This window comes from Boleophthalmus pectinirostris, unplaced genomic scaffold (genome assembly GCF_026225935.1).
Source record: "Boleophthalmus pectinirostris isolate CB_2022bp ecotype Guang Dong unplaced genomic scaffold, ASM2622593v1 HiC_scaffold_11, whole genome shotgun sequence".
NCBI classification, from domain to species: Eukaryota; Metazoa; Chordata; class Actinopteri; order Gobiiformes; family Gobiidae; genus Boleophthalmus; species Boleophthalmus pectinirostris.
Window position 1 is genome coordinate 6671538 of NW_026570994.1, and position 26443 is coordinate 6697980.

A 26443-nucleotide genomic window follows, 5' to 3' on the forward strand; every position below is an offset into this window, starting at 1 on the left:
CTAAAACTACTTCTACAACTGGTAATATCAACAAATATTACTTCTACTACTTTAAAAGCTACTATTCCTCCTACTCATTCTCCTTGTACTACTAGAGTAGTACTTACTATCATTTCACCTTTGCTTGGCTATGACAAGTATTACAGTATTATAATACCACCATCAACTTATCCTACTGTATCTAAAAGGTACATGTAAAAGTACAGCTTTTACTACTAGGAGCATCACTTCATAACTGCTACTATTTCCTCTTTCTATTCTGCTCCTACAAGTAATTTTACTTCTATTACTACAACTAACCTAGCCTTGTACTGCTACTACAAGGAAGACTAGTGCTGCCACTGATTTTACAGTATTTATCTTCTATTACTACTAGTAATGCTGCTAATACTACTATAAGAGGGACACACGTCTTCTAATACTCCTACTACTAGTGCGTCTACTGCTGCTATTACTATTATAGGTATTGCTGGTAATACCAACAAATACTATTCTACTACTTACTATTCCTCTTCCTCATTATCCTTGTAGTGTAACTGCGGTGTAACCTGTAGCCTACTGTATGTATTACTCCTATTATTTCACCTTTGCTTGACTATGACAAGTATTACAATATCAGCATCAACTTACACTAGTCCTACTATGTCTAAAAAGTACATGTGTTACAGGTATTACTGCTGCTACTATAACTGCTACTTCTAAATCTACTTGTGAGTGTACACATTTTTCCATTAACAAACTCGAGGACACAGTATTTGTACGTGGAAATGGTTTTAATTGTGTTATTTCAAGTCAAGTGCAGCATTTTTAGTATTTTGCAATGTGTTAAATTCACATGTAGTCAAGTCTACTCTACAACCTTACAAGTCTTCTGTTAGATACATACAGTCTGTAAATGTTCTTCAAGGCACTCTACCTGATTTTTTTGTCTTGTAAAACAGAATTAGTTCTTTTTAATCAGTTTGCAGTGGTCCAGAGTTTTTCCTCACTTACCTTATGTCTTCAGAGTATCCTAATTATTCACCGCATTGAGTTTATCAGCGCTTTTCACAACTTTCAGAGGCACTTTTACCATCACTACTACTGGTTTGAGTTGAGAATATTGATAACAACTAGCATGCTAACAGCGCACCAGCCTTATTTCCTGGTTCGCAGAGGATAAAAATGCTTTGTACTTGATACAGGCTGCTTTTACAATATATCTGTACTGTATTTTTTAATTACAAGAAAAAAAAAATCAGGTACAGTCCCTTAAAAGTAGCATCATTTTAGTTCAACATTTTACAAATCTAAAACTATTCTCTATGTTTAGTGCTGGTACAGTCGTGAAGACGATGATGACGTTGTAAATAGCTTACTCAGATGTTTTGGTATGACTTCTTCTTTTGGTTATAGTTTGCGCTTCATATCTGGTCCAGGTCGGGCAGTTCTAGGTCTTGCTCGGTGAGGTACTGGGCGCAGTTGGGGTCCCCTCTGACGGTGGGCGCGGCCGGGATGGGGCGTCCCGTGTGGGGGTTCACGCACCAGCACTCCCCCCTCTGCCCGTGGAGGGACATCTTACACTGCAATACAAGCGGGATAACAAAGAAGTCATATTCCATAGTGTTAGTAGTAGTTGTAGTAGTAATCATAGTAGGCCGAGTTACCATGGTAGACGTAGCAGTAGCAGTTTTAATAGTAGCGATAGTAGTGGTGATAGTAGCAGTAGTAGTAGTAGCAGCTTTTTAATGGTAGTGGGTTGTATTAGTAGTAGTTGCTGTAATAGTAGTATATTTTATAATATATTTATTCATTAAAGGATAACTCCTAGTAGTAGGACTAGTGGTAATAGTTTTAGTAGTAGTAGGTAATCCTCTATCCACTGTGTCCTTGAGCAAGACACATAACCCAAAAAGACTATAAAAATCTATAAATATATTTGATACATTCACTACTTATTACAAACAAACAGAAAAAGTAGCAGTTGTAGTAGAATGATGTTAGTAATAGTAGTAGTAGTAGTAGTAGTAGTGTTCTGCCATTGTGTCCTTGAGCAAGACACTTGACCCAAAAGCCTATAGAAATCTATAAATATATTTGATACATTCATTACTTATTACAAACAAATAGAAAAAGTAGCAGTTGTAGTAGAATGATGTTAGTAGTACTGGTAGTAATAGTGGTGGTTGCGGTAGTAGTAATTTAGCAAATTAGCAGTAGTAGTAATGATAGTAGTTGCAGTTTTAGTAGTGGTAGTTGGGTTGTATTAGTAGTAGTTATTGTAATAGTAGTATTTATTCATTAAAAAGTCCATAGTAGTAGGAGTAGTGGTAATAGTTTTAGTAGTAGTAGGTAATCCACTACATGTATTGTGTTCTAGCATTGTGTCCTTGAGCAAGACACTTAGCCACTTATTTGATACATTAATTACTTACTTAGAAACAAATAGACAAAGTAGAAGTTGTAGTAGAATGATGTTAGTCGTGGTAGTAGTAGTGGCTGTAGTCTTAGTTTAGTAGTATTTGTAGTGTGTAAAAGTACTGCTGCTCGGTGTATTACTAGCACTGCTGCTACCAACCCCAATAAAACTTAATATACACTTCCTCCTCCTTTTAATACATCTTATTGCACTACTCTTGCTACATTACTACTACTACAGTGCTTCTACCACTTTTCAATACTAATGCTATTGTACTATTAGCAGTAGTGGCATGGACAATAATTAAAGTCATATTTCTATTTATATTAACTTTATCCATTCAGTTTAGTAGTGTGGAGTAAAGTGTAACGTGTGCTCACCTGTTTGAGGTTATAGTGCCCCCTCCTGTCACAGTTGGGGATGTGCAGGGCGTACAGATCCTCCAGTGGACCTCGGTTATCTCGGAAGGGCATCTTAGAAATCCTCTCCAGAACCTGGTCCAACTCCTGCTGGCACTGCGTCTGTACGAAATATGCACAAACACATCTGAAAATCCCAAACATGCGATAAATATTTGAATCGTCAGGAGAGTTTGGAAGGATACGATGTCAAACAATGGTACAAATTCATTTTATCAAAAATTTTTTGAGATTTTTATTTTTTGTAAGACTATTCATCTGCATTAAACCTGTTATTTTTAAAAACAACTAAACATTTTATCCAACAGTTTTTTAATGTAATATATGCATTTTCAAGCCATTTTGGAAAGGAATTTTGCAGCAATCAGTTGCACTTTTGCTATGCTTCATGGGTTTTATGAAGTGTAAAATTAGGGCCGTTGCCATAGTAATGAACAAATATTCTGGCTTTATATAATGAATAGTATTTTTCTGATCCACTCTTTTGTAATTAGTGGTTAGTAGTACTACTTTTTTACAAGTTAATTTAAGTCAAAGTAGTTTTCATATGATATTTTCCCTGCTCTACAGTGTAACAGTACTCTTACTTGAGTAAATGTTCTAGTTACTCGTCCCACTGTGAGTAAGTACAAGGGACAAAAGCTTTATGTTGACAATATAAAATGATTTGAACATTTGTGTTCCTTGCAGCGCTCCTCTCATTTTTGTGTCTATCCTTTGACTCTTCCACTCCTACTTGACTTGCATCTTCGTGCTTCTACTTGAGTTCTATTATTTAGAAGTAACTATACTCTAACTTGGCTGCTCTCTCCCCTCTGTCCTTACTGCATGCAGGTTGTGCCAGTGACCGCCGGTTTACCTCCCTCTCCCCTGGGCCCCGCGCCTCCTCCTCCTCACACAGAGCCAGTGTTGGTGAGTCTGGCCTAACCTTTGAAACGCTTTTATGGAGGATGGAAACAGAGGAGCAGGGCCCAGCTGGAGAAACACCGTCATGTGTTTTCACGGCAGGAAAATCTCCCCACGGACTGCTCATTTACTCATCTATTTCAACTTCTAAATATTATACCAACACTGGGCACTGTATTTTTATGTTAGTAGTACATTTTTTACTGTATTGGGCAGCGTTTCTTGACCTATATTTAATACGAGCTGTTCTAATACAAATGTCTTATTATATGATTATTTTCAGTGGTAGAAGTAATCCTTTTTTCCTCCTTTTTCAGACATTCAAGGACATAAATTGTTTTTTTGAGTAAAGTAATTAGGGAAGGTGTCCAGAAGGAGGCAGAACTGAGCTGCTGCTGCAACTAGTACCAACTACTACCAAGTACTACTACTATTACTACTACTACTATTACAGACAGTCAATTGCAATTGTTTATGCCACTACTGTTGTTATTATTCAATGGTTTTCTAACCCTAACCCTCTACTACTAGGCTTAAAATTACTACTACTACAACACAGTGGCTGATCACACTTCATAACAAGTGTGTAATTTGTAAGGTCTCCCTGTGTTTAGGTGGGTTTCCTGCGGGAACTCAGATTTCGCCCATCAAACAAAAACATGCACAGTAAAATCTTCCAGCTAAAGTGGTCCTGACCTAGCCTGATTCATCAGCCGGTTTCTATCAGAGAAACCGTCTGACCTTGCAGCATTAGGATTTGTTCGCTCAACAGTAGGCGTGTACTTTTTTATTTAACCAATCGCTGCTATTTGGTCGTGACATTTGTAATGTGACGCTAACGGGGCTCACTGGTATATTAACCTTTTCCCAAATCCCGTAGGAATAAAGACAATAACATTCTTCCCCTTGATAAAATTCACCAGTCTCTTTGTTCCAGCTTTAAATCCTCGATCTTGGGAATTGTTGCCAACACAGAATGTATGGCTCTTCTCTGATTGGCTGGTGCCCAAACTCGCACTTCACTTTTTACGAACTGTCTAGTGTATTCTGATTCCTGACCTAGTCGTTGGAGAGAAATGAAATTGAGCGGAGGCACTAGTTGGCACCAGCCTGGCTAGTCCTGACCAAGACTAGCTCATGATCTGGAGATGGGTGACATCGAAGGGCCCACGGGTCAAATTCAGAGGATAGATTTCCTTCTCGAGGCATCAATAAAGTATACTTTAAATTACTACTTCCACTCCACTGTAAATGGTCGCATTTGATAGTGTTTTTCCTCCTTTGAGGCACTCAAAAGAGTCTTACATACATACTCATACACCAATGAAGTGGGTTGTGAAGTGTCTTGCCCAAGGAAACAAGAACAGCATTGTGGGAGCTGGAATTGCACCACCAACCTGTGGGTAAGTAGATCTGATGGTTCTACCAATTCTGTTTTCCATGTCCATGCTGAGAGCAGGATTCGAACCATCAATATTTGCCTAACTTAGTAACTACACACTGTTACTGCTTTTGCAATACTACTAATGTCTAATTGAATCTCTTTTTTTTTCTCTTTCTTTTTTCTGCCTCAGAGTACTTCATATGTGTAGTTGCGGTGAGTACCTGTTTAGGGCGAGCTGGCTTCACCTCCTCCACTTTGTTGGTCTTCATCTTGGTCTTGAGCTCCTGCCTGTGCTGCCGGACCGCCGTCTCTTTGGGTCCCAGCCACGGGGCCTGTTTGCTGGGCTTCTGCGGCAGGACGGGCCCCTCGCTGACCCCCTGCTCTGGAAGTACCTCCACCACATCACCTGAGAGCATAAGACACGTAAAAGAAGTATGTAAACTAGTGAAGACTGCTATGATGGTGAAATACTACTACTAAAATACAGGCTAATGCTAAAAATATCTTATATTATCACATTATCAAAATGACAAAGTGATTTTTTTTTGTTTTTGTTTATTTGAATGAAGACAGATAGAAAAAAAAAACATAAGCAAAACAAAACACTGACTTATTGTAGCATAGCTGATTGATTCCACTTTCCGCTGTTAGTTTACAATGCTAACCCAGATGAAAAATTAGCACTGTTACCATGTAATTAATCATTCAAAACCAAATATTGTATGTTTTTAATGGTAATGAGTAACTTATGAATAGAGGCCAAGGTTTTCTCCTCCTTTTGTTTAGCCTAATGTTAAACCAATAGACATGTTAAGGTGCTAAATGCTAGCCTTTTCTTTACATTTTAATAGAAGTGTAATGATATCCTAGTCTCACGATATCGTCATGGTATGAACCTCATAATACTTATAATACTTATATATTAATATTTATTGCGATTGCTTTACAAGACTTAATCCAAAGAACAAAATTTTAAAAGTATTTAGAATTGTGATTTTTCTTCATGTGGTCTTCACTGAAATGGAGCAAAGGATCATGGTCTATGTAGGTCCCTCTGTCTTTTTTTTTTTTTTTTTTTTTTTTTAGCTATTGCTGCACCATAACTCTTAATTTAAGCAAAGAGACTTGTAATTTGATATATTGTGATGGTCCACGATATTACTGTGAGAACTTTGGTGATACGATATCACGATATTTCGGTTATTGTTCCATCCCTACATTTTAACATTGTTTTTATTAATATCTGTGTAATTCCTCGGTGGTCCTAGTAGGTTCCATAGTGGTCTACAGGTGTATACTAGTCTATGTGGTCTTATACTTTTTCTGATACAGCTCAAAATCTTTATAAAGACATTCAGGAAAGGCTCATTTCTGTACTGTCAATGTTGAAATGAGTATTTAGTTTCAATACTAGTTTTAGTATCTGATTTCGCTACTTTTGACAACCTTACGCAAAAGGAATTAGAAGTTCTGTCAGTGTAAACATGTGGTCTATTTATTTCACATATTACGCAAAATTGACTCTCATGAGCTTTAAACCATGTTGCAATGTTGTTATGTTGTTACCTCCTCAATAACAAAGCCAGAGTTGTGTTTTGTTTCATTCACACGTTTGAGTAATACTTTTTTATTAGTCTTTCTACATCACCTATGCTCAAAATGCCGTGTTCGACCTTGTGATGTCATGAAGCAGTAGTTTTCAAGTTAAATGAGTTAAATGATCCAACATGACATGACATCACAAGGTGGAACAGGGTATTTTCAGTTTGAGAGAAGAACTTAGCCTTAATATTTGTGTGTTAAACTTGTGTGAATGAAACAAAACACGACACAACTCTGGGTATGTTTGTGATGAGGAAACTACATTATAACATAGGCTAGGTCAGAAACTAGCAAAATATGGCTTCTTAAAAAAAAATTAAAGCTTCCACCTCGGCCTACAAAGACCTACAGCAGACTACAGTAGCCTAGCAATGAATATCTGCGCGTCTGCCATTTTGGGTGGGAAAATGTTTGACCCCTGACCTGTGGTGCGGCTCTGTTTGCGTAGCTAGCCATTTAGCGTGTTTCTGCTGTCATTTTGGTAACAGATGATTCTTGTGGAGTGTGCAAATGGCTCCACTTCGCACACCTCGTTTTTCATAACTGTCAAACTCGGAGGCGCTGTGAACACAAAAGTTTTACATGGTCGGACTGGCCTGGTACAAATGAGGTACGTTAAAAAGCTCTTCATAAGCTAACTCAAACACTAGCATACATATGTCCAATTTATTTTGTCATTGAACTATTTGGCACCTTGGCAAGTGTTTTAAAAGTTTATTATGTTTGTGCTGGTGAGATTAAATATAGGCTATTCATATCAAAGTTTGACAATTTTGGAGTTTACTTAAAAGAAATGGAAAGAAAAAATGATTGTGTATATAACCATGAAAGTTAGCTGATTTACTTAAGTCAGACTTTACACAACTCTGCTCTGTTTTCTGACGCTTATTACTAGGGATGTAACGATATCCAGGTCTCACAATACGATATCGTCAAGGTATGAGCCTATTATTGCGATATTGTGGGAAAGCTCACAATTAGAGATGTAACAATATCCAAATCTCTCTGTACGATATTTTCACGATATACATCTCATGGTACGATATTTATTACGATATTTTGTGGAGGCTAATAAAACTGTTAATATGCTACTTTTTCCTCTTAAAATGCCTTGATCCAAAGAAGACTTAATCCAAAGAACTAAAACTTAACAGTTTTAAGCACTTTTAAGTTATTTCTTCTTGTTGTCTACTCTGAAATAGAGCAAAGGATCATGGTCTATGTAGTTCCCTCTGTCTTTTTTTTTTTAGCTATTGCTGCATTATAACTCTTAGTTTAAGCAAAGAGACATGTAATTCAATATATTGTGATGGTCCACGATATTATTGTGAGAACTTAGACATCACAATATTTCGGTTATTGTTACATCCCTACTTATTAACAGTTTAAATACATCATTTTCACAGACTTTGAGCATATCCATTTTTATCAGTTTTTTAGTAAAACTGTTTATATTTCAAGAGTAGCTGAGATTGAACGAATCTCAAAACATTTTATTTGTCCAAAGTGTGATTACAACTTGTGCCCAAGTGTCTGGGCATGCTCAGTTTGAAAAACGGATCCAGATCGTGCTCCAAATCAGGCAGTGACAATAGCTAGCGTTGCTATATCTCAGCTGGCATTGTGATATAGACTTAACAGAAAAATAGGCTTAGTTAAGTTGCCCTTGAGCAGTTTTTTTTTTAAAATACAATTGTATTTCACTCTTTTTTTTACATTTCCTTTTATTTGTATTTATTTTCAATGTATGCAAGCAATATTTTATCTGCATTTGTACATGCTAACCAAGCCGCAGTAGCCTCTCAGTCTAATTAGCGTGCTATTACATCCAGTTCTTTAACTTGGGGACGGCTGGATGATATGACAAAAATTTACATATTTTTGGTCATACTGATTGATAGGAATGTTGTCTTATAAAAAAATAAATAAAAATGTCTCTCAATATTTATTTCCTGAACATAAAACAGACAAATTCTTCCATCTGCTGACCACACGCAATGAGGACCTCGCCATTAAAAAGACATTGATGGTTAGAAATGACTCAATCTCGATTAAAATTCAATTAATTGCACAACCCAACTTGGGAGTATCACACTATTACAAAACCATTGCATAAAATGTGTGTCCATGCGAGCTTCCTGTGTGCATGTGTCCTGACTTTGACCATGTCTCTCTCTGTGCACAGAGCTTTGTCAAACATCACCTCCTGCTCAAACACATGGGGCAAACAGCCAGAGGCCATCAGGTCCAGCAGCCCTGTTTTCCTGACACCAGAGGAGCTCACTTCCAAATGAGCGCATTTGGACTGAAATCACAGAAACGGCCCATGTGAAAGACGGGAGAACATATCAGCTGTTATCTAGTTAAAATTGTTTAAAATCAAATACATAAAACATACAGAGTACCAAATACCTGAAAACAGATGAGCGATGATCTTTGTTAAAGCAGACCTATTCTGCAAAAGTGTCTTTTCAGAGTTTTTTAATCATGTTAAAACTGTTTCCCCTTCTCATTTTACCTCCCAAAGTTGTATTTGGAGTGATTCGTGCATGTTTGAGTAATCTTTAATCACTTATTTTCAAAACGCCATATTGTCGATCAATCCTTGTGTTCACCGCCACCGGCATACGCCCACTGCTCTGTACTCACTTCTTCCTACAATTTTATTTTCTTAATCCATGATACATGTAGGATTCAGCAGCGTAGCCTTATGATTTTGGTACAAATGGCACTGCTCGCTCGCGTGACGTGCAGCTTTCTGTTGGAGGGAGCGGTGTTATGGATCTGTTGGCTGCGATGTGTCAACATGTGGCGATGCGGGCTTTAATAAACCTAATATTTCGTTTTAAACACTGTATCCATGTTTCTTTTGCGTGCGTATTGTTTCATTAAACCATCCCAGTGGTATCTTTGAAGCAAAGCGCCGCATCAGCTCATTTGAGCGTGAATGAAGCGATAAGAGCGCGGTCCCGGACTCACACGGCCCATTTGCATTGATTCCTGTTCAGACCAGGTTCTGTCAGTGTGTCCTTAAGTAAGACACAGAGGAGTTGATGGCATAGATTGGCAGCCTTGCTTCTGTCAGTCTGCCTCAGGGCTGCTGTGACTACAATAGTAGTTTACCACCGAGTATTGAGCGAATGACTAGTGTATAGTTCTTCTTATTTTTCTGAAACTTTTTTGGTGGAGTGTCCGTCTGACGTTTTTCTCTGTGGAGATGTTATTGCTTTGTCTAGAAAGTTTCACAATATGGTATTAAACCTTTCTATCTTCATGAAGACCACACCAGGCCAAGTTACAGATCAGATCTGGGGAGAGACGACCTCGCTCACAGTCAGAATGTCTGTTTTTCTAAGTATTTTGGAGTTATAAAACCACCTGTAATTGAATAAATGTAAGGTAGAGATGTTTAATGCTGTATTGTGGAAGATTCCAGGCAGAGCAATGACACATCCATAGAAACAAGCAGGTGAGGTGACCCTCCACTAGAAAAGTTACACAGTTTTAAAAGCACAAAAACATCAGCAGTTCAACGGTTTGCAATGACCCAAATTATTCCTCACAAATGGTCGATGAAGTTCAATTTTGTTACTTTAGGTAAAAGTACAGATACAGAGGTAAACGATTACTCAAATAAAAGTAAGACTATCACATGAAAAAAACTAAAGTAAAACTACTGAAGTGCCTTTTTAAAAACTTACTTTAAGAATAAAAAGTAAAAGTATTTTGCAGAGCTTGTTGCAACAGTTAAAGCATCAAATGTTGGGATTTGGATAAAGAATTCAGCTGATTTTCAAGTGATTTAATTCAGTTATTACTGTTACTCTATTTCAGAGGAGAAGAAGACAAAAGAAGAGCGGAGGAGGTGCAGAGGAGGTGGAAAGGACGTACAGAGGAGGAGCAGCAGGGTCAAAGGTTAACTGGAGTCAGGTGCGTATGTGTGAACGGAGTAGAACCCACGCAGCAGTGGAGCTTTGCCTTTGTTCGGCCGAGTTATGTAATCCCCACAAGTGCAACTCCATCACTCCCTATTCACTAGAAACATGAGACGGACCCTCCAGTGGCTCTGTTTGTGTTTCTAATGACAGCAGCAGATATCGGTCCACCGAGAGTAAACCAGGAAATGACCGATATATCCACTTACAATGGATTAGGACACATGATGAAAATTGAAATACCTGCTTTTATATGCGTAATTCCTGAACAAAACTACTGCAAAAGTCAACTTCAAAACATCAAAAATAAAAAGGCAAAAATACTAAAATATTGATATATCATGATACAAAATTTGGCGATGCACTATAGTTGTCGCAGGCTGCTGTATCGCTATATCATATAGTATAGTATTTTAGGGAACTTTTACGAATATTTTTTGTGACTGCACGACTATTTCAAAATCAGTACATTTGAAGTTTCATTAGATCTTAAAATCTCTGCTGAATACTTTTTACTTTTTATTTTTTAAGTAGATTTTTTCATGTGATACTTTTACTTTTACTTGAGCATTTTTTGTTTTGGTATCTGTACTTTAAGGTGTATTGTGTAACTTTTTGGTTGGGGGTTCGCACATTCTTTTTTCTATGGATGTGTCATTGCTCTGCTCGGAATGTTCCACAGTATGACATTACATAGCTCTGCGTTACATTTATTGAATTAGAGGTGGTTTTATGGCTCAAAAATACCTCAAAAACAGGCATTCTGACTGTGAGTGGGGTCGCCTCTCCAGAGGTCTGACCTGTACCTTGGTCTGGTTTGGTCTCCATGAAGATAAAACAATAACGTCTCAAAGCATTTGACGGACCCTCCACCAGAAAATTTACAGAATGCACCTTTATCGTTGCAGAACTGTAGTCTATATCAGGGAGTATCAAGTGTAATATATGGATTGGATTATCGCATTTATTGCCATATCGTCATAATATTGTATCTTGAGGAGCCCTGTGATTCCCAGCCCTTAACCGATCACACTGAGACACTCGTACCAATAAAAATGTATTTTACTAAGTGGGAATAACATAAAGATGGACTGTGTCATTTTTCCGGTGCTCTCACTTTATTGTTGCCATGGAAATGTTATCTTTGCCCATGATGTTCTACAGTATGGTATTAAAACTATCTTGCTGTTATTCAGTTATGGGTGTTTTATTGCTGAACAACAGCTTGTAAAACATGCATTCTTCAAATTAGGGTTGTCAAAAGTATTGCAAATCTGTTACTAATTAAGACCAAAACAAGTATCAAAACTAGATACTCATTTGAGCAGGTATCAATACTAAAAAAATAACACTGATTTTCATTATGGTATCGGAATCAGTACTGGATATCAAGTCTATTCCTTAGTATCGAAATCGAGTTTGAAATTTTATTATCATGACAACACTAATTCTTCCTGACAGTGGGGAGATTGGGGTCACTTCTCCACAGATCTAACCTGTAACTTGGCCTAGAGGCATCACTGACTTGTTTTTATGGAGATAGATAAGCTTAATGCCATACTGCGGAACATCCCAGTGGTGACTAGGTTGTAAATCAGTCGTGCTTTAATGTTATAGTTACACCCCCTCAGTAAAACCGGTTTGAGTGTAAAGTCGGATCATTACATGGTTGTTGCAGGGGTCACGAGGAGGTCAGGAGCCGCTCTGAAGGGGGCACCGGGAGGCCTCCCTGGTCCAGTCGTGACCCAGCGGCGGTGTGGATCAGCAGAGTCAACAGCAGCTGCCCTCTGTCCAGTCTGCTGCCCGCACTAAGCCCCGCACAATGGAGCCTGGATGTGACCACAACAGCCTGCGCCCACATCCACTCCGAGGTGGCACGGCCTGGGACAGTGTGCAGACTCGACTGAGCAAGTGTCAGATAAGGGCAGAGTGCAAAAGTTCATTCATATCTAGAGGTGGGTGTCAGATTTTTACTGTCTTAAAGGTGCATTGTGTAACTTTTCTGGTGCTTTTCTCCATGGAAATGTTATTGCTTTGTCTGGAATGGTTCACTTACAGTCAGAATTTTAGTTTTTCTAGATATTTTGGAGCTATAAAGCCGCCTGTAATTAAATAAATGTAAGGTAAAGCTGTTAAATGTCATACTGTGGAACACTCCAGGCAGAGTAAAGGCATACCCTCCACCAGAAAAGTTACACAATGCTCCTTTAAAAGCACAAAAAACATAACTTATTCCAGGATTTGCAGTGGTCCAAATTATTTCTCAGCCCAGTTGTGGATGAAGTACTCAATTTTGTTACTTAAGTAAAAGTACAGATACAGAGGCAAAGATTATTCAAGTAAAAGTAAAAGTATCACATGAAAAAAATCAACTTAAGTAAAATTATTAAAGTACCTGTTTAAAAATGTACTTTAAGAATAAAAAGTAAAAGTATTTTGCAGAGAATTTTAGAACAATTAAAGCATCATATGATTTCAAGCAACTGAATTGAGTTCTAAATTTTTCTAGCTGTTTTTAGTGTTTTTTTTTGTATTTTTAGTTTGCTCAAAGTTAGAACGTTAACTCGAATTAAATTTGCTAAAAATAAGTCTCAGCCTTTTCAGTAGGTCTCAAACCATACAAAAAAGTACTTTTTACTTTTCACCGCAGATTTAAAATATAGTGTAGTAGAAAGTACAGATACCTGCTCTCAAATGTAATGAAGTAAAAGTAAAACGTAAAAATATACTTGTACTGATACCTAAAAACTTACTTAGGTATTGTACTTTTACTTTTGTTTTTGTTTTGTCTAAGGCATCTCGAGCAGCCTAATTACTCACTTCAATGAGTTTTTTCACAACTTTCAGAGGACAGAGTTTTGCCGTAATGGGAAAACAACAACTAGCATGCTAACGGTTCACAGAGAACCAGGAAATAATTAGAAAAAAATTAATTAAGAGCATTTTATTATTAGATGCAAACAGCACACAGCGGTCTCATTTTGACACTAACAGCCTAGAACCTCAAATGTTTTATATTACTTTTACTATGTATTTTTTAGCTAATAATACTAATACTATTATACAAAAATAAACATTATTATAGGTTTTTATGCATTGTGGGCATGTCACCTGCTTGTCACCACGGTTATAAATAAATGGAGAAAAGCCAAATGGAAGTTCGTCATAAGGCAAAGTTATGCTTGGATTTTACACTCCATTCACATCACTTGAACCATCACCAGGACATTTACGAGCATGTTTGGCACATTTCTCATAGATTGCAAAAATATGTTATGTGGGGATTTTTAAAGCCTTTGTTTAGTCACGGTTTAGTCCATAGAAGTAGACTAATGGAGTGTGACGTGGTAACAATCAAATGAAGCTCAGCGAGGCCAGCTGTTATAGCGGTGAGTCTGCAACCAGGGATCATATTTGGGAATCTGAGAGCGAAACCAAAGAGTCAATCAGGAGTGAGGGTGCTGAGGGTACACGCCCCCTCCCGCTCGCACCGCTGGTTTGGAAGGGAGGGAGCTCTTAACAACAGAGCAGTCAATCACACCTGTTGCCAACTCTAGCGGGCATGACCTCAGGGAAAAAAGGCACAAGATTGGTTTGTTATTAATGTTCATTCTTAATTTAGAGACAGAATAGTGAAATAAAAACACCAAGATCAAGCAGATTGGGTTTATACGAGCATTTTGACCAAAATGACCAAATTGACGAGGCTCGCTGCAGCAGTTACAGAGAGAGGGGTGACATTTTTTTCAGTGGAAGTGAATTGCAACTAGAACAAACCACTTTACATCCATGCTCACTTCCTATTTGGTGGCTAGAGCGTTAGCTATGTCCACTTATATGTTAAGTCTATGGTTTAGTCCTGATATAAAATGAAATTAGCCATAAACTAAGTAAGAATAATCCTGCTTCTATACATAATATTACTCAAGTAAGAGTACATGCAATACAAGTATTTATCTGAAAACTACTCCAACTATGCCTGTCATGATAAAAAAAAAAAAAAGTACAATATAATGAAGTAAATATAGATGGTAAATGATAACACAGTAACCCAAGAGCAGACCTTAACCACAAAACCACAAAAAAAGCTACAATAAATAAATGGCAAAATGAACAAACATTAGTCCTTAGTTTGCATCTGTAATGAGTCATGGAAATGAAATGATGCTTCAACCTTTTATGACAAAAAGCCAAAAAATAACCAGAAATATCCCAGTAGAATAAAGAAAATGGAGACACAATAAACACTGACCTAATTTTTTTTTTTCCAGGTTTCATATACTGGACAATAAGTCCATATACTAATTATCATGAAACTCCAACAAATCCAAAAAATGTATTACTAAGGGTATGCAAAAACATTGAAATCTTGATATCATTTCATGTGATGATACAGTATCGATATTGTAGGCTGCTGTATCAGTATATCGCAGAGTATTTTTTGGTATATCTTTCTAAATGATTTTGTTACAGAGCTACAGTTTTGTTGCTTGTTGAGAGGAAGGAAACTGGTTTATGCAACACATTTGACATTTTCATTGTTTTGATGATTAAAATTAGTGTGTTTTATATTAACTTTGCGCAAGAAGTGGTTCAACAAAGACTTTTAGTATCAGTATATTGAACCGTATCGAATCAATTTGAAATATATCATACTGAATCATATCAAAAGCTCACTGTATCAAGATATGTATCGTATCGTGGCCTATGTATAGTATCGACAACTTTTGAATGATACCCAGCCCTATTTATTACCCAAGTAGATGTCACTGAGTACCCACCCCTGGTCTACTGCTTCATTTTGCCCCACTTTGTTTGCCATTGGAAAAGCCGGTCCTTTCACAGCGCAGTACAGAGGTGAGAACATGCCATGGCCCAGTGGAGCTGTTGACAGACCGCCAGTGATGGAGCACATGTGCTTTATCAGGCATTACTAAGCTCTGTACCACTGTCCAACAAGTCCAGTCAGCAGAAAGCGCACTGTATGTTTAGCTCCCAGACCTCAGTTCTCTGACTGGCACCTGGAGGAGGGTCTGGGCAGGTTCTGACAAGTGCCCCAACACCTAAAGCTGAGGCTAATCAGAGGAGGTCTGAAGAGGGACACAGCACACGTGAGGAGGGGGAGGTGTCATGGAGAAAAGTTAAAAGGGCAGATTTAAAGGCGCTATACCTCATTTTTACTGTCTTCAAAATGTGAAAAACAGAAGGGTTTGCTGTTGTCCAAAGTTATTCCCCACCTACTTTACTGTATTCTGAGCATCCCAATTATTCACCATGATGAGTTTATAAGTGCTTTTCACAACATTCAGACACCAGAAATGAGTTCTGCCATCACAACTAGCATCCTAACAGCGCATGTACTGGTTCGCGGACAATAAAACATATTTACATTATAACATCGAAAGACCTTACAGAAGTTATGCATAGTGAAATCCAAGAGATCATTTAAAGGTGCATTCTGTAAGTTTTCTCCTAGTGTAGTCTCTTTAAAATTATTATTGCTTTGCCTGGAAAGTTGCACAGTATGGCATTAAACTTTATTATTATTTAACTCTATGTTCACTGATACAAGCAGGTGACACTAGTTAGATCTGTGGAGTGGTGAGCCTCCTCTCAGTAACACTGCATGCTTTTAGGGATATCCCTTGATATAATGTTATAATGTAAATATGTTTTATTGTCTGAGAACCACTGTTAGGATGTTAGTTGTCATGGCAAAACTTCTCTCTGGTGTCTGAATGTTGTGAAATGCACTTATACGTTACTGATATCGGCACAATATTGAACATTTTGATGGATCAGATATCGTTTTCTAAGATTTGGTCTATAAATTGGTCTGACCGCAAACGGAATAGCACTTGGGGGATAAATAAAATTTTCTAAACTAAATAAGACAATTTACTGGCCAATATTAACCCAAAACATCTCATAATATTCAACTTGTATTTTCTTACAACACTGTTCTGTAATTACATATAAATAACAGTTACAAAACACATTTGGATAATTTTTTTAGCTCACGTTGTTTGTGTTTAAAGGTATCGATATTTATTTTTAATTGTATTTTTTGTGAACTTGTGACAAGTTTTGACCAATTTAAAATACTGATATCAGCATTGTGAAATAACAAACAATTATGGAATGGTTGAAAATAAACCATCCAGAAACATTTGTATTTTCGTATTATTTTACAGTCCATTCACGTGTGGTACATGAAACTCAACCAAGACTTTCTCGGTCACATTTTGGCACATTTCTAAAAACATATTGCGAAAATATAATCTGATAGTTACTGGAAAAATCCCCAAACATCTTCAGGTATTAATTTCAGTCTTTATCATTCACCCTTAAACCCTTGCTCTACTAGACTCCCACTCAGCACCGAGATGGCACCTGCCTCCTTGCTTTGGAGCGACCTTGGTTGGAAGAAGGATTATCCCGAGCTATTCTAGTCCCAAATTCCGTCTGGCCTCCCCCGCAGGTATACACAGTAATGCCTCTTGTTAGCGCGCACATTGTTATTCCTACAACCAGACACCTTTTTACAACAACGGGATATTTTTGGACAGACCTCGGAATTCTCGGGACAGAAATTGGAATCTCCAAGGCCATTCGCGGAGCAGTCAAAACAACGGACCACCTTTCTCATCCGATCAGGGCCTGACTGTGAGAATGGAACATTTGGGTGGGCAGAAAATCAAGTACATTTTAATCAAATATGGAATCCTCATTATCAGTTATGAAAATACACGGATTGATATAGTTTGGGATTGGGAATTTTTCGAAGGTAGTGCAAAAATGTTGGACGCGAAATGGGAACAGATCAGGTTAAGGTGAGTTTCGCTAGTCTGATTTTGATGACAGCGTGAACTTTGGCTAGCATGGAAACCAAAGAAAGTTTGAAAGGCCATTGGTCTCGACTGATTCGACTTTGCTGAATGGTAAAAGGTATTATGTCTAGCAAAAATTGATCTATAAAACAATTTTTTTCTTTTTTTATAGCCATAAAAATTGTAGATTGACCTTTTTTTTCTGCCAATAAATCAGTACAATTTATTTATTTTACTGAGAATTTTTGTACTTGTTTTCTGCCAGATGCTCTTTTTGTCAGTGCCAGATACTTTAACATAATGAGTAAGCAATGTGATGTTTTCTGCTTGTCTCCATGGTTACTCCTTTGCCTAGAATGTTCCACAATATGACATTAAACATACAGTATATTCTTGCATTTATTAAATTACAAGTGTTTTTATTGCTCAAAAATACCTTAAAAGACATACATTATTATGGTGATTGAAACGTAACTTGGTCTGGTTGGTCTGGCTGGTTACGACACCTACTTGTTTCCATGGCATTAGTTAATTTAATGCATATTGGGTAAATTGCTAGCCAGGCTGGCACCACCTAGTGCCTCCGCTCAATTTCATTTCTCTCCAGCGACTAGGTCAGGATTTGGAATACACTAGATGGTTTGCAAGAAACCCGGAAGTTGTAGACCGAGCACCGGCCAATCAGTGAAGATCTCTGAAGCCATGACGGCAAACTCAAGCTCCTGTCTGGGTCCCTTTTATTGAACAGCACAACAGTAAACAAACTGTCGAGATGGATGTAGACGAAGACAGACATTCTGTGTTGGCAACGATTCCTGAGGTGATTTAAAACCAGAACAAAGAGAATGTTTGGTGAATTTTATCAAGGGGAAAGACGTTATTGCTCTTCTTCCTACGGGATTCGGTGCATTACATACATCACGACCAAATAGCAGCGACTGGTTAAATAAAAAAAGTACCCACCTACCATTGTGCGAACGAATCCTAATGCTGCGACAATGTGAAAACCAGCTGATGAATCAGGCTAGGACATTGCAGGCAAAGTAATAACATCTCCAAGGAAACAAGCAGGTGGTGGACACTCCAAAGTGCTTGCCTGGGATTCACATTACACACTTCTCCAATACGAAGATGTATGAGTATGATCACCGCTGAATTGCCCTAAATTCAGATGAACGTGATTGACAGTTGCATTAACCAATCAAGAACACGCATGGTCTGTCCGTATCAAAAGAAATATGGCTGCTTATGAGGAAAAAACTTTGGGAAAAAAACGGCACATGGGAATGAAAAATATGGCAAATCTCTGCAGAATCAATAAGCAAAATACTAAACTCTGCTACTCTAAGGTAAGAGAAATGCGATTTCTTTTCTAAATAATCCTTTATTTGTCATGTGTCATTGAAATAAACAAATCTGATTGGGCGGCCATGTTTGAGTCAAGATGAGGAAGTGTTGAGCAGTTGCATTTCTCTTGCGTGTCTAGATACCGCAAAAAAATATCTTTGGATGTAATCTGAAAAGTCACAGCCCACAAATTCTTGTGAAAACCCGCTTTCACTTCTGCAAAACATATCTATTGTTCCTATTCGTTTTATGTCCAGTACCAGGGTTCACTCTTCCATTGTCTGGTATGTATGTTTCGAAGACAAACTTGTAAATCTACGAAACTCAATAAATCGCTTCCAAACCTGCTGTCAGGAGGCCTTGGCATATTTTCAAAGGCTCTGCTCAAACTGGCCCATAAAAGCCGAGAGCATGTGGAGTTTGGAGGTGTGATTTCTGACGATGTACGGCCCTCTTCAGAGAAAAAACCCCACAGCGGATTCTCTTCAGGTGTCCGAGGAGCCTACATCTGTTAGCATCCACAGGTCTTTAGTAACACACGTAAATCTGCCACTTGCTTTCTATAGCCACAGCTGAAACACATCATCCAAACAGCGTAAAAATCAAATACAATACTCTTTGAAAAACATTACAATGATGGACAGTAGTTGTAAGTTGGTTTGAATGTGAAAAGTCTATTTGCTAGTCAGTTTGGCTAAATTAAAGGCCTCGTACTTGTTTTATTTTATAATTTTTTTTATGTATTTAAGCAAACAATGTTGTGCCCTAGTACAGATATATTGTATTGTAAGCAGCTCTTGAGGTTAAAGGTGCACTGTGTGACTTTTCCGGTGGAGGGTCCGTCGAATACTTTTCTTCATGGAAATGTTATTGCTTGGTCTGGAATGCATCACAGTATGGCATTAAAGCTTTCTATCATCTCTGAGACCAGGTCAGACCAAACCAGGTCAAGTTACAGGTCAGATCTGTGAAGAGGCAACCCCATTCACAGCCAGAATGTCTGTTTTTCTAGGTATTATTGAGCAATAAAACTACCTGTAATTGTATAAATGTAAGGTAAAGCTGTTTAATGTCACACTGTGGAACATTCCAAGCTGATTAATGACATATTCATAGAATCAAGCATGTGACATTACATAATGCACCTTTAAACTTCGTCCATTGCATGCTGTCTGTGTCTAATAATAAAGCCAATACTGGTATCGAATACAAACACCGATACTGAAAAATTTTATTGATTAGGCCAACATCCTGCTTGTGTGTTAAATTGCAAGCAATAAGATTATTTACAGACTGATTTTGGCCTAGAACCTCTCATAATGTTGAAACTTTTACTCATACAAAGCTGAAGGATAAATAACAGTTACATAACACAATTGGATCTCTTACATAATGAGTTAACTGCGTTTTAATGAAGTAGCCTAAGTGCCATTTTCCGTCCCTACACTGGTATCGGTGCATACTATAACGGTATAGCATTGATACTGGTATCGGAACTGAAAAAGCGGGATGGGTGCGTTCTGACCGATGATCAGAAGGTGCGTGTTAGCATGCTAGTTGTGGTTAGCTTTGCGGCAAAACTCTGCTCCGACATCTTAAAGTTGTGAAAAGTGCTTATAAACTCAATTGCAATAACATATGACCAACTAGCAGTGGTGCAATGTAAGTACAAAAGTAAAAGTGCAATACTGAAGTCAAATTTTTAGGTAGTTGTATTTTTACATTGGATACTTTTTACTTTTACTTCACTACATTTGAGAGCATGTATCTGTACTTTCTACTCCACTACATTTTAGATCTGGACTGAAAAGTAAAAAGTACTTTGCGTTACTTTGAGTTAACGTCCCAACTTTGAGCAAACTAAATACACAAAAACAGCTAGAAAAATTAAGAAATCGATTGAATCCCTTAAAATTTGCTAAATTCTTTATCAAAATCACTACATTTGATGCTTCAATTGTTCTAAAAAATCTCTTTAAATACATTTTTGAACATCTTACTTCAGTAGTTTTACTTAAGTAGATTACTTTTACTTAAGTAATATTTTATCCCAGTACCTTAGGTAAGACAATTGTACTTTATCCACAACAGCCAACTAGTCATCATGTGGGCCTGTTACCAAGGTGAAAACAAAGATTTACTGTTTTAAAGTGCTTCCAGTTTAAATGACCCAAAAAGTAATATGAACTTTTATTTGACAAATTTTAATTAAATTTCATGTTTTGTAATATAAATAAAATTAAATTAAAATTAAATTTCCATTTGGACAAAAACTATTGCTTTTTTGGTGTGCTGCAAAAATATGCATCACTTTGACCTTTTCTAGATTATAGGTTAACCATTCCAAAACTCAACTTACTTTGATTTTTCTGTTTAGCAAGATAAGGCCATGAAATATATTGTGCAAATGTTTTAAAAAATCCTTTGACACACACTTTCTTCTTGTGTGTTGTAGCTCACTAGTTTTGGCAACAACATAACAAGGCTACGTGCTTTACTGTTAGCACATAACATAGCTTGGGATTAGCGCTATATGCTAACAATTACATGTAAAGATCTGTTTTCTGGTTCCATTCCGTGCCCAAGGTGTCAGATGCATTTACTAATCTCTTTAACACTTTTAACATAATTTTGTGAGTTTTGAGTGGATTAAAACGCCTTGTGAACTCATTTTATGACCTCCATTTTGTTTCGTAGTGAGTTTTATTGCCGGAAATCAGCAACAAACTGTGAGCCAAATGAAAGCAGGGGACTGATAGCAACCATCTGAAACAGCATCGAGGAGATTAGCTTAATGGCTAGTGGAACATGCACAAGATTCATTTCGCAATACTGTAATAATCGTTCTGTTTTCAAGTATGTTTTATATTATGGGCCTATTCACGATTATAACATTAAAATTATGAGCTCTCAATGTGTTACTATAAGCCAGGGGGACAACTTTGAGAGTCTGAAGTTAGTTAGTTATCTCCAGAATCAGACTCCGGATGACAAGCTAAACAACTTTTTTTTCTTTTTTTTTCCCAACTTCTCAATAAACTGCGAAGTTCATCATGCCATTAAACTCTTAAAGGGCCTGTACCCCTTTCCCATGTATTTGCTTTTTGTTCCAATGTGGATACTTTGGCTTTATGCATCTGTCGATACCTGATATCAACCAGTGCAGAGAGTGAAAATATGATCAATAATTTCCTTTGTTTTGTAACTGTTGACATTCAAAGTAATTACAAAACAGCTTTGTAAAAATACCATTTTCATAGTTGATTTATAGACTAAATGGGACATGGACTGAACCGATATCGACAGAACCGATATCCGATCTACCAGTATCGTGCCAGTATCTAATACCAATATTGTACTGGTGCATCCCTAACAGATATATTAAATAAGCAGCTCTTGAGGTCAAAATAAGTCTGCTCTGTACTGTTTGCATCGAATTCTAATAAAATATTTTATTGTGTGATAATCAGGAAGTGCACGTTAGCATGCATATTGGCCTGTGCACATTTTTTTCTCATGTATTTGAGCAAAATGTGTCTTGCTCCAGTACAGATATATTGTGTAAACAGCTCTTGAGGTCAAAATAAGTCCGCTGTGTACTGTCTGCATCTAAATCTAATGGAGGGTTTTATTGTATGATGATCAGGAAGTGTGTGTTAACATGGTAGTTGTTGTTGGTCTCTGAAAGTTGTGAAAAGTGCTTAATAAGTCATCATGGTGAATAACTAAGATGCTCTGAATGCCTAAGGTAACTGAGGAATAAATTTGGACCACTGCAAATTGTTTAAAATTGACTAGTTCTGTTTTTCAAGTTTTTCAGACAGTAACAATCAGGTACAGCGTCTTTAATAATGAACATTTTCTTAAAGTTGAATTATTAATTCTTAAAGTTAACAGAGAAAAATGGGCTCTACAGGCTCACGTACTGTATTTACATAATAATATTGCCTAACCAGATTACATCAACAGATCTTACACTGAAAAAACTCAAATCTAGCCAAGTTAAGATTACTTGGACTAAGAAAGTTTTATCTTGATTTGAGTAAATTTCAGTTGACAAGTAAAATGACCTACCAGTGGACCGAGACTTTTTGTTCTTAAAATATGAAAATACATCTTGCTACACTTAGATAAGGAAAAAACAATAACTCTTTGACCTGAAAATAAGAAACAAAATTGAATGTTGCTTGAATTAAGAAAGTACACTTATTCCACTAGTAGACCATTTTGCTTGTCACGTTGAGTCGACTCAAATAAAGTGAAATGTTCTTAATTTAAAGGTGCATTGTGTAACTTTTCTTGTGGAGGATCCGTCAAATGCTTTTCTTCGTGGAGATGTCATTGCTTTGTCGGGGATGTTCAACAGTATAGCATTAAACAGCTGTACCTTACATTTATTCAGTTAGTGGTTGTTATATAGCTAAAAAATACCTTGAAAAACAAGAATTATGACTGTGAGCGGGGTCACCTTTCCACAGATCTGACCTGTAACTTGGGTCTGGTTTGGTCTTCATCAAGATCAAGGCAGAACAATGACATCTCCATAGAAACAAACAGGTGACAGACCCTCCACCAGAAGAGTTATAAGTTAGATAAGGCTTTTTGCAGTGTGCAGCTCTTTTGTGTCCACTTCCATTTTCACAATCGCTTCACTTACGTCAAGTCAGTTCCGAAAATGCACAATTAGCAGAACAGATCCGACGCATGTATAGATCTACACGTTTGGTAAGTGGCTCCCATGCTAAAGTGCAGTCAGGATCAATGCATTCCTGCCCCCGACCGCCTGTGCTCCACTCCTCTGAGCAAACAGCCCGTGTTTTCCACCAGCGCCTTCCCACTGACAGAGCTCCACTCCTGGGAATCCCGGAGGTCACCAGCCTCTCCTTTGAACACCGCCCAAAACAGCAGCCAGCATGGAAGAGCCAAGTTCACAGCATATGAAGAGAATAGAACAGAATAGAATCGAAATTTAAAGTTTAAAGTTTGGAAATATACATGTTTAACAAAAGTAATAGAAGTAGTGAAAGAAGAGGCTTTGTACTACTTAATATGTGTCTAGTAGTGGTAGTAGTGGGGAAAGAAGTAGTAGTGGTATTAGTAGTAATAGTAGTAGTAGTATCAGAAAGGGCAGGTGCAGCATGGTGGAATGTATGAAGAGAGGATGAGTTAATATATGTGTAGTAGTAGTAGTAGTAGGAGTAGTTGCACATATTGTAAACATCTTCAATACCATTAAGACCCTGTATCTGATTTCTTTCCTAAGTTTCTTACCTGAGTACTTATTGTATTGTGTAAAGACCTCCTGAGGTCAAATGTGAAAAAGATGGATCGGTAACCGATAATTATGTGTGCAATTGCATGCTAGTTTTTATCTTTAGCAGGGCAAAACTCCTCTCCGACGTCTAAAAACTGTGAAAAGCGCTCATAAACTCATCATGATCATTTTTGAAAGAAAAAGAAAATCTCTTTACAGAGAGTTTATTTTCCGATAATCAGGAAGTGCTGTTAGCATGCTAGTTGTTGTTAGCTTTAGTATAAGGCAAAACTCTGCTCCGACATCTAAAAGTTGTAAAAATTGTTCACGAACTAATTGCAATAATTTTTGAAAGAAAAAGAAAATCTATTCAGAAAGACTTTACTCTCTGATAATCAGGAAGTGCACGTTAACATGCTAGTTGCCGTTAGCTTTAGTGGGGCGAAACTCTGCTCTGACATTTGATGCGATGGTGATTACTTGTGTTCATGTTTGGATAATGCTAATGAAGGCTGAAGAATTTGTATAGTATAAATGTAAAAATTACAGCCAAATAATGTTTTTAATTTTTAAAAATTTCACTGCATTGGATATGTTCTTGTGTGTTTTGTATAGCATATATGTGTGTAGGCTACCAATGACTGAATGTTTTACAGCATATTTCTGGTAATAACATGGCCAAGTATAGATTTATAATGCTATATTAGATGACATAATAATGTTTATAGCTCATTGTCATAGTTAAATTTCTAAAACGTAAAAGCCAAAGGACTAATCAATCGTCACAATGTCTGAAAATATTACAAAAATATAAAAGATGCAGTAATGACCAGCAAATTTGAATAAAGTACACCAAATTAGACTAAACCAGGACTATACCAGTACTAAACTAGGACCAAACCATGACAAAACCAGGACCAAGCCAGAATTAAACCAGAACTATACCAGGACTAAACCAGCTCTACACCAGGATCAAACCAGGAATAAACCAGGATATTGTACACTTTAGCTTTCAAATGCAAATATTTTCAGATCCAATTTCATTGTATGGATAGGCTATAATTGTGTGTAATCAATGATGTAAAGTGTGGTGGTGTGTGGGATGTGAATGGGCCCAGAGTGTGAGTGTGATATTGAAATCTGATTACACAGGAGTAAGAAGAGTCCATGTTATGACAGAGGAAGAGTGATGGAGACTACAGCCCGGACATCAGCGGCTGCAGTCTAGACACTTCATTAAAAATACAACACTCACTGACCACTGGGAAGGACTGGACCAAACCAGAAGTAAACCAGGACTAAACCAGGACTAAACTAAGACTAAATCAGGACAAAACCAGGACTATACTCTAGGGCTAAACAAGGACTATACAAGGACCAGGACTAAACTTGGTATAAATCAGGACTAAACCAGGACTAAGCCAGGGCTATACCAGGACCAAAGCAGGACTAGACCAGGACTAAACCAGGTCTATACCAGGACTAGACCAGGACTAAACCAGGACTATACCAGGACTAAACCAGGACTATACCAGGACTAAACAGAATAACAAGTCTAACTCATCCATGCTGAGTCCAGTGATAGTCTACTGCACAAACAGAGCCAGAAAACAGATAAAACCATAGTATCATTTGCAGATCAAAGAGCCGCCCATGCATGGTACAAAGACCCTTTCCCACTCAACAGGCCTACAGGGGTGAAGTGGGACTATGAGGGCAACGCTAGACCCGGGTTGGATCTGTTCTAAACCCTGCAGCCCCGTGTTCCACCCCGGCGCGGGCAGGAGAGTGCACTGACCGCTGGTGTGCTGCTGCTGCTGGGGCTCGCTGCTGAGCGTGGTCACCTCCTGCTCCACTCGGCGCCGGCACTGGCCCATGCCTTGCACCAGTTGCTCCAGCGGCAGCTCGGCCCCGGGCGTGGGGTAGCACCGCAGTCCAGTGGCACACCTCGGCGTGTACACCCCGCACGTGTGGCCCTCCTGACGCGCGCACACGGGGCAGCAGCCGCAGCCCGGCTCCCGGACGATCTCCGCGCAGCTCTCCGTGAGCCGGGGACACAGCGCCTGGCGCTCGGCCGTGCAGCCCGGGCAACGGAACACCATGTCGGCCCCGGAGACCCCGGAGAAGACGGCGGACAGAACGAGCACGCTGCAGCCCGCAGACCAGAGCATGGTTACGGCTTGTGAGGAGGGTGTGGGTCGGTCTCAGCGGCGGATGGAGCGACCCCAGAGAGAACAGGTGAAGAGGAGGGGGCTGCTGGGTCCTACAGGTTCCCGGGTTCGAGGCACACTGGACGATGAGAGATTAGCTGAGCCAGGCAGCAGAAGTGAGGGATCACTAGAGCCGAGCTTACAGTAGCCCCAGAGGG

General features: G+C 38.2%; 1 protein-coding gene across 1 annotated transcript; it reads right to left on the minus strand.

The window, feature by feature from the left end:
- Positions 1 to 767: 767 nt before the first annotated feature.
- On the minus strand, positions 768 to 26443 carry igfbp2a (insulin-like growth factor binding protein 2a). The gene is made up of 4 exons (XM_020936585.2): positions 25874 to 26443; positions 5329 to 5513; positions 2779 to 2919; positions 768 to 1562 (listed from the first exon to the last, which is right to left on the minus strand). The coding sequence occupies exons 1-4, from the start codon at positions 26244 to 26246 to the stop codon at positions 1404 to 1406; spliced, it is 858 nt and encodes a 285-aa protein (XP_020792244.2). The 5' UTR covers positions 26247 to 26443; the 3' UTR covers positions 768 to 1403.

Excerpts from the sequence above, each read along its gene's own strand:
- igfbp2a (XM_020936585.2), bottom strand. The coding sequence starts at position 26,246 with ATGCTCTGGTCTGCGGGCTGCAGCGTGCTCGTTCTGTCCGCCGTCTTC. Across the intron at positions 5,514-25,873 it reads GCAGCAGCAGCACACCAGCG|GTGATGTGGTGGAGGTACTT; the intron begins GTCAGTGCACTC and ends TTATGCTCTCAG. Across the intron at positions 1,563-2,778 it reads GGCACTATAACCTCAAACAG|TGTAAGATGTCCCTCCACGG; the intron begins GTGAGCACACGT and ends CTTGTATTGCAG.